A 9,353-nucleotide genomic window follows, 5' to 3' on the forward strand; every position below is an offset into this window, starting at 1 on the left:
TGAATGCAATCTGCCTGCAATCTGCTTTGCTCTATAATGATAGCCACCTAATTGACTCTCTCTCTCTCTGTCCACTCTCCTCTCTTCTTCACAAGGTTTCTCCTGGAGTTTAATATCTGTGGCTTCTGGCATGCGGACCATTTTGCTGACGGTGAGCTCTACAAGGACAAAATGTAGCCATTTGAGGTCAAACTCTCTGTGACAAATGTCCTTTTGTATGAAGAAATGTCCTTCCATGTGTATTAATCATGTATGTTCTGTAAATCAGCACAGCATTCAGAGCAGTTCTTTACAGTCATATTTTTTTCATAAATAATACACGTACACAGATTCTTTAGGGATTATTAAATCATGTTTAAATCTTAAAGCTGGAGTGCAGAACTTTCCTTTCCCCCCTCTGGCAGTGAGACACAAACGCTGTCAGCGTGTGCTTATGACGTTTGCCTGCAGGTGACTGTGCTGCAACTCCCCCGCCCCCATGAGAGCTCTCTTCAAGACTTTTTTTTTTACTTTAATCCTCCCTCTGAACCTTTTTTAAGGATTCTTCTTTTATCTTTTGCCTTATTATGATAGAACAGCTGAAGCGAGAAAGGGGGGGCAGGGTTGAAATGCGGCAAAGGGCCGCAGGTGGGAGTTGAAGTCGCAACCATTGTACCTGGGGCGCCCGCTCCACCAGGTGAGCTACTGGGCGTCCCAGCTTCCTCTGAACTTTGAGTTTCTCTTTTATCTCCAGTTTTATCCCTTATTCCGTTGCAGTCCATTCAGAATGGACCTCTGACCCACTTTTGGACCTCGTTGGGAACCGCTGCGTTAGAGAGAGCTGTCCCTGGTGGCCATAGGTTTAATTGTTTAAATTTGTTTGGCAAGGGCTCGAATGTAACAGACGTGCTTTTATATGTAAAAAGTCTTGCTCTCCAGCTTTAACGTAAACATGTCTGAGCTCAAAATACTCATCTTCAACACTCACTAAATTTAACTTTTATCAGTCTGTGCTACCATTCACATGTATGTATGTTGTGTCAGTTCAATGCCAGAAGTGTTTACTGTAAATTGTGTGCAGCGTTAGTCACCAGGCGACACTTCCTCTGATCCCCTCACCTCTTATCTGCCTCTGTCTTTTTATCAATTTTACTCTCCTCATTACTTAACCTTTAAATCACCCACTCTTCCTTCATCTCCATCTTCATCATTATCATCATCATCATCATCATCAACCCTCCATTCAGCCAAACCATCTTTCAGCGTGTGTAAGTATTTGCCTTGACGTGTTTTGGGGAAGATCAGTGTTCTGTAAAACTACATTTTTGGGGGATTTTGTGTGTGGTGTAGCGTTTGTAGTATACTTCAAACAAAATAAATGTGGTGTGTCTGATTACATAAGTAGCTTTCAGTGACAACAGGCGCAACTTGCAGGTTCTACAAAACGAGAACTAAGCATACACCGAAACTAATGTAATTCTGAGGAAGTCAGACAGAAAACATAGTTTGAAACCAGACAAATAAATTTCAACAAGCCGTTATGACCCTTCATCCCGGCGTCAAACCGTCATTTTACCTGTACACACACACCAAATTCAATTTTGTTTGGAGTACACAGCAAGCTAGAGTACCTCATGCTACAAAGAGCAATAAATAGCTGAAGTGTGAATCATTCAAATAGCACCCAGCGCTCTCCTGTGACAGATTCTGAACCTGCCAGTCATCAACAAACTGTCACGCACACACTGGATTCCCAACCTCGAGACATGACCCGTATCTATTTCTCCATTAGCCTCAGCTCATAAGAAAAGAGGGGACATCCTGCAGCCGTGTGACACCGAGTACCCCAGCTTCGTCTACGAGCCGTCAGTCAAAGAGACCAACAGCATTATTAAGTGTGGACGCTGCCAGAAGTAAGCACACACTCGTGGACACTTATGCACACCCCAGTCTACAGTGCAGTCCCCTCTAAGCCCGAGACCAGTCATATTAAATTGTCCTTCCGAAATCCATTTTCCACGGTTTTGCTCTGCTCTGCATACTGAGAGCAGTGTGTGTTTATACAAGAATATTAGGAAGAGGGAAATAAGTAGAAAGGATGGGAAATAGATCTGGGTGCATGTGGTTATAGAAAGACCGAGAAGCAACAGAGAGAGACAGAGAGAGAGAGAGAGACTTGAAATCTGAGTGAAAGAAATAAGAGAGGTAGATGAAAAAACAGAGCAGTGGGGGAGAGCGGGTGACAGAAACAGAGATGGAAAAACAGTGGGAGGCAAGAGAAGGGGGACAAGGAGAAAGAGAGGGAGGCATCCCATTGCGTGTGTGTGTGTGTGTGTGTGTGTGTGTGTGTGTGTGTGTGTGTGTGTGTGTGTGTGTGTGTGTGTGTGTGTAAGAGAGAAAAACAGAAACAGGGACAGAAACACTGTGGTTACTATAATACTTCAGCAGGTTTGTGATCATAGGTTGAGTGTGAACGCCCTCATGAGGCCAAAAGAGGTATAACGCAGCACAAACACTGCTTACAGTCCCTCAACGGGACAAGATCTGTATAAACCAATATCACCAACCCATGCAGTCAAGCATACCTGCAAAAGAATTTTTCCCATAGAAATAATCTTATGAATTACTATTTAAATATTAAATGGAGTTTTCCATATTTTCTTCTTTTTTTGCAATCAGTCTAACAGTCATTCTGGAAATTGTGTTTGCCATGTCTTAGTGCCTCTTTCTTGACAAAATGTTATTCCTGGAACACACTGCCTGCGTGATCAGCACCTCAGTGTTGCTGAACCTTTTTTTTTTTTTTCCAGCATCTATGTTTACAGATTGAAACAGTCACACTGTGTGGGAGCAGTGTTGGTCAGGTGCCTCTCAGATGCTCCTCAGGCACGGCACTTCTAGAGAAACGGTGGCCTGTCGATTTTTCCTGTGTGATGTCCACGCTTGTCAGCAAAAAATAGATGTTAATTTTTTTTTTCAATAATTATGCTCACTCTATACCACCTTTACTTCAGGTTCAAAGCCTTTATCTGTCACAGATATGAGGAAATACAAATCTCACTATTATACTCAAACTTTTCCTTTTTCCATTTCAAAATGAAAGCCCTGTTACGTTTCTCTCGACACAATCCCATCAGTTGTTGACACAAGGCATTTTATTGTGAAACATTTGCAGGACCGTGTTGTTGACAATGCAGTAGCTTGCATGGCTTCATAAATGAGTGGAGTATGTGCTTATAATTGTGGAAATACGCAGTGTGTTCCAGGTGTTCACACCTAATCTGCTTTGTTTGGTTAAAATAAAAATAAACTCAGGTCCGATTGCCTGGTTAGTACAATCCATGACCGCCTTGTTATAGGTGAGAATCACCAGCGGCCCCACTGTACGATATCATTGCATCATACTGAGTATCGCAATAACATATAATGTGATATATTCAGATTTGTTACCTTTTTTAACTGCATTATGTCCTCAAAGGAAAACTTCAAGGACATAAAACATCTGTTTTATGTAATAAGCACTCATTTTATGACTTTAGGCTATTTTTAACCGACTCCATGTACTTTATCACTTCATTAAGTCCATTAAAAAGTGTGTGACAGCAATCTCAAGAATAATTACTGTAAAATACAATTTGTCATGTCTATGTTAGTCATAACATGCAGTCAATTTTCAGTCTGATAATACTAGTAATTCTCATCATTAGTTATTTCTTTGTGACACCAAAAAAACTAAATATACACAATCATTGGAATGTTATTTCCGCATGTGGGTCCTGACGTTACGCTGAAGATACGGGATGATCACCAAAACTGTCTGATCAATCAGCTCCTTGTCAGTCTATAAAACGTCAACTTTACTCCTCTTGGTGCCTTTTTCTAAAAGTCACTGTGAACAGGAACCAGAACTAAAATGCAACATTATATCATTTTTGCTTCCTTCATTTGGCTCTAATTAACTGAACTACAGGTGTGAAGACGCCCTTAATGTCATACAATACACAAAAGGTTTTCTTTCTCTGTGCTTTTGTTTGTGTGCACATGTTCACCTTTTTTTTAATATGTGTTTTTGTGCGTCAGGATGTTTGTGGTGCAACAGATACCGGACAGCAACCTGTTGATGTTGGTGGTGCAGGCAGACTGTGACTGCTCCAGACAGTATCCACCCATCACCATGGAGCCCAAGGAAGTCAAATATATCCTTTTACTAAATTAGATCTTGTTAGAGTTTGCTCTAGATTATACAGTTATAGTTTGCTGCCCTTTTTGACTTTGTCCCAAATGAATTCCTCTTTACACTGCAGTCCCTGTTGCTCTGGAGAGGGAGCAAAAATAAGTCAGCAATGTTGCAACAAGTCCAGGATCTTTTACCAGCTTACCACCTGTAAACTTTATTATAGAGAGCTCCAGGAATGAGTCCTAAAACCCAGAAATGAGTCAGCATTTTATCACCTCAGGTGCCCTTGTCTCAAAGTCAGTGAGGTTTTTGGTTAGAAGCCTTATATAAGATCTGTGATTAAAACAACCTTAAGAGACTTTCGAGTTTTGTTCTACAACATAGAATACGTCAGTAAATACCCCACCCACAAACTTTGGAGCTTTTTTGTGTCTTAAAAGAGACAGTTGCTGACAAATGGCTAAATGAGCCTACAGAACATCATCACATCGAACCACACAGAACACGTACATCCTCGTTGCGGTGGTGACACAACCGTAGTTTAGTTCATTTTAGCTTTTTCCTTCTAGCAACTGCATTTAGGCTTCAAAAATCCTGAAAGTGGTGTTCATTTGTGAAGATTACCTTGCTGAAATAAACATGCACCACAGCGCTTATTTTCTGCAATGATCCAAAATTTTTTGGATCATTGCAGCTTTTTTGGTGTGGGAACCAGGGCGACGTTAGCCTCCGGGTTGGCCTACAGAAGAACATCATCCCTGGGGTACTCTGTTGTTCAATAATTCATATCAATATTTCAATGAGAATTCAAGAGAAACATATCCTGTTCCTTTTGTTGCTCCTTGACTCCGCTGTACATAATGCCTCAGTTAAGTGTGACAGGATGAGGTCCCAGAAGATTCGCAGACGCCCTGAGTCCTGCCACGCCTACCACCCCCAGGTCAGCTTCTCACTGGTCCATGGCACCATTTTTCAACACCTCCATTTACCCTCTTACCACACTGGTTCTGTGCACAAAATTGGGAGAGTGCATTGATGTTAACTGGGCTTTAATCGGCCAATTAAAATCTTTGTTGACAGAAATCCTACCTTCTTTTCAAATAACTGAGTGCATGATGGTGGAGAAAAATCTACACATTATGTCTAGATTAACTAAAAGGCCACAGTGTGCTGAGTGCGCTCTACCTGGTAGACACCAAAGCATTTTTATGCCTCCAAGAAGGTGATAGCCGAGGCTGGAGGCATTACGTTTTTGGATCGATTTCTGAAGATAATTTAAGAAAAACATCCACATAGATTCAAACATGAACCAATTACATTTTGTCTATCTCATTTTTGTGAACGTGATATCTCAAGAACTCTTTCAGGGAATTTCTTCAAATTTGGCACAAGCGTTCTCTTGCCTTTAATGATGAACTGATTCGATTTTGGTGGTCAATGATCAAGGTCACTGTGATGAGATCTCACAGAGCACTTTTTCTGGCCATTGCTCAAGCACTCAGAATCAGAAGGGGAGACTTTTGATGCTGAATCGGTAAATCTAATCTTGGGTGTCCACCTTGAAACTGTGCTGACTGTATAGGTGCGTGTGAACATGTGAAGCATCCATGTTTTCACAGACAAGGACGTAAACCGTAAGTGTAACTTGACTGGTGTGCGGAGACATACAACCATGTGGCTTAATTGTAGGTTTTATATCTGTTAGCAGATTTAGTTTGGTTGCGATGAATTGATACCAAAAGGCTTAAGTTGTGGCAGAAGCACAAAGGTAAATCACTTTCTGTTTTGTTTTTGTTTTAGGAGAACGCCAATGACTGCGGAGGAGCTTCTGTTATATCTCTCTCTGCCTCTCTCTTCCTAACCTGCCTCTCCTTTTGGGCTCTTGTCTCCTGATAATGAAAAACGTTGCTGTTTCACCAATTCTCATAAAGAGCTGGAGACTGGAATAAATCAAGAGACGTGCTTGGTTGCTGGACGCCGCAAGTGGATTTTTAAAAGAAAAACTTACTCTGCACATTTTTGCTCGTGAAAACCACAAACCTAGTCTCTAATGACGGACCTTTGATGTGGTTTTGGTGCATTTCGTAGTTAACTTTTGGAAATTATTACAAACTGCAAAGAAGGCAAGGTAATGGGTCGTTGTTGCCATGGATACTTTTTCATTAGTTGCTTTCTCACTCACCACTTTGCATCTCGAAATGAAAAGGGACTAAAGAGATGCAGGTGGTACCTCTGACGTGCATTGATAAAATGGGATTATGAGTCACAAGATGCAACATAACAAAGTCCAGGGGGGCAAATATGTTTAACATTTCCTTTATGCCACTGAACTGAATATTGCAGACACGTGCATATTATATATGCAGCTGGAAGCATGCACTCCTATCATCCTGAGCGCCGGTTTTTCAAAACTCTGAATGAGAGAAGGCAGAGAAGATCTGCAGCAATATATGGTAAACATTGTTGTGTAACATCAGTGTTGCTGCTCCGTGTTTGCAATATCAGTTTCTCTGAATCTTCTGCAAATCTCAAAGGGTGATGGCTGACTGCCAAGAAAGCACTCGCAGTGGAGTCAATAAAATTGCAAGAGCAGAAAAATCAGAAGGGGAAGTTCCGTCCCGTTCTTAATTTTTGATTTTTTACCTGGACTACATCCCAAAAGTGTTTGTTTCTGTGACATGTCATAAAACATGTCTGCCTTTGTCTTCATCAGCCGTGTCTTTCTTTGTGTTTGTACATACTGTATGTATTTTTGTTTGGCTGGACATCACTGTGGAAACTCACCTGATGTAGATCTACAATCAAGATGGATAAAACAATGATATGATGGATTTTTTTTTATTAAAAAATGCAATTACATGATTTCAAAGTAAATCTAATATATGCAACATAATAATACCCCACAAAAAAAGGAGTTGTACCAAATCATAAATGTTTCTGGGATTCATTTCAATTTTTTTTAGATATATCGTGGTGACTATGCATTTGCAGAACTGTGTTTTTTGAATACTTTACATGTAACTGCTAGTTATTACTTGGCATAGATGACGATATAATTTCAAGAATTCAAAGAAAAAATGGAAGTGCTCACACTATGAATAAAGATTGTCATACGGGGAAAAGATGTTTGGAAATGTCATATATGTAATTGCAATGTACTGTATATTAACCGTGTAAATCTAATTGCATAGGGTATTTTTGTATTTGCTTGTGTTTCATATTCTGAACTCCAGCATTTCATAGTATTTTGGGCTGTGAGTGTCCCTGTGGCTTCTTCAATCATATTTCTAAATCATCTTACACAGCATGTCGTTAATTTGATCTTGTTCTAATGACGAAACTGCCTGAGAATTTGCCTGTTTGTATAATAGACTCAGATAATTGTTGTGTGTGAGTGTGCATCATTACAGTATGTTGTGTCCTGCACAGATTATATGAGGAATTTGTTTTCATTTGTCTCATTTCTGTTTTTGATTTCCACTATACAATATTTGTGTATTGTATGGTTGATGTCTGTCCAAGTTGTATGTTGACTGACTGAGGTCATGACTTCAACCAAGTAAATTAAATGATCATGTGTTTTTTGTACTGTATTTGGGGTCAGTGTGTTCTGTTTTGTTTGTCAGTGATTGACGTCAACACATCAAGATACAAACAACAATAGCAGGTTTAAACAAAGAATCAGTCAAGAAATTTGACTAATATTGACAGAGACTCCTATCATAAATGCATCATTAGTCTAGCAAGGTGATCTTTTTAATCTATTTAATTGAGAAAATTAAATCCCTAAACTTGTATGCTGAAAACAAACTAACTTCAGTGTATTCATAAAGATATTGAATCTGGCTTGAATTTCATTATTAGTTGCACTTTTATGCTTTTAAGATTGAAAATAGTTGGAAATTTGGACCAACAAAACTTACTTAACTGCTAACCATAAAATATTTCCACGTTATCTTATTTTGTAATATCCATGTATAACTGTGAAAACCGGTTCATGAAACCCTTAAAGCAAGATGTATGAATTTCTCCCAGAAAAGATCTGCTCCAACTTAATCTTTGTGCATTAACCATAAATACTAAATCAATATCTGTTTTTATGTTACTAAACAAAAATGTGCACAGTTCTGCAAAAAAAGGACAGTAGAAAACAAAATGAAACTCATTTTCTATATCAGCCAAAAAAAAACATACAACAAATCATTCCTTCCTTTAAATTAATGTACTGTCCAGTTTGAACCATCAGTGGTAAAATACCACATTTCAGCTGAGTTCATAGGGACCTTTGCTTTTTTTTGTTAAATTATATAAAACATAATTGTCAGTTCCATATTCATATTTTATCAGCATTAATGTGTTTGGTTTCATCCAGGGGTCAATCAAAAGAGCCATTTTTGATCAAAAATTATTTTAAAAACCTGTCTGGGGCCGCAAAACATACTTGAGCCTTGTAGTTAACGTAACACAGCCTATTAAGTCAACATTATTTGTCTAAATAAGTATTTATTGATATATTTTATCACAGTGTGGCTACTCTGCAGTAGGCTTTTTTATGATTATTTGGTACTAAAGCAAACAGATCTTTTTACACCCTGTTAAATTCTCTATTTTCCTCTGAGACTTTTGGATTTGTAGTACATAGCTGGCTTAGTGAGGGAAACTCTGGACAAGTCACCGTCATTGAGGTTTGGCGAAATTTAGAGGAAAAGGCACCAGGCCATAGACGTATGACACAAATTTTAGTTAATTTTAATTTGATTATTCAGTGGGTTTTCTAAAAGTGGAATATGTAAGCATTTATTTAGACCTAAAAACAAAATAATAATAATAATAATAAAATGTTTAAAAAATTAATCTCCATGATTTATGTTTATTTTTCTTCTTCTTTTTTGTGTCAAAGCCACTGGAAGCCACTAGAGAGGGCCTCAAGAGCCACATGTGGCTCCAGAGCCACAGGTTTCCTCTGGTTTAGTCTATCTTTTCACCAGCCCATTGCTCTAGTGAGCACAGAATCTGTGAACATGAAAATGTTATTTTTTTCATGATTCAGAAATCAAACCCAAAATTACCAAACAATACAAATCTTGTTCAATTTCATTTAACCATAATAACTTTGCTTCCACGGGCTATAATGATAGGAATGAACCATTTGTCCCCTCTCTGTTTTGATTACTGTCCCTGGTTTATAGTTTGAAGC

The 9,353-nt window shown here is 38.8% G+C and overlaps 1 protein-coding gene across 1 annotated transcript in view; it reads left to right on the forward strand.

The window, feature by feature from the left end:
* The window catches only part of cacna2d4a (calcium voltage-gated channel auxiliary subunit alpha2delta 4a), a 112,906-nt gene extending 105,157 nt beyond the window's left edge, over window positions 1-7,749 (forward strand). The window contains exons 35-40 of the mRNA XM_088072791.1: window positions 96-151; window positions 1,227-1,247; window positions 1,772-1,892; window positions 4,060-4,175; window positions 5,014-5,096; window positions 5,957-7,749. Coding sequence (XP_087928917.1) covers window positions 96-151; window positions 1,227-1,247; window positions 1,772-1,892; window positions 4,060-4,175; window positions 5,014-5,096; window positions 5,957-6,049 — 490 coding nt within the window. The 3' untranslated portion in view covers window positions 6,050-7,749. The remainder of the gene's footprint in view (window positions 1-95; window positions 152-1,226; window positions 1,248-1,771; window positions 1,893-4,059; window positions 4,176-5,013; window positions 5,097-5,956) is intronic.
* Window positions 7,750-9,353: the final 1,604 nt, after the last annotated feature.

The sequence above is a fragment of the Plectropomus leopardus genome, chromosome 22 (assembly GCF_026936395.1).
Source record: "Plectropomus leopardus strain MGB_pleo_1.0 chromosome 22, ASM2693639v1, whole genome shotgun sequence".
NCBI lineage: Eukaryota > Metazoa > Chordata > Actinopteri > Perciformes > Serranidae > Plectropomus > Plectropomus leopardus.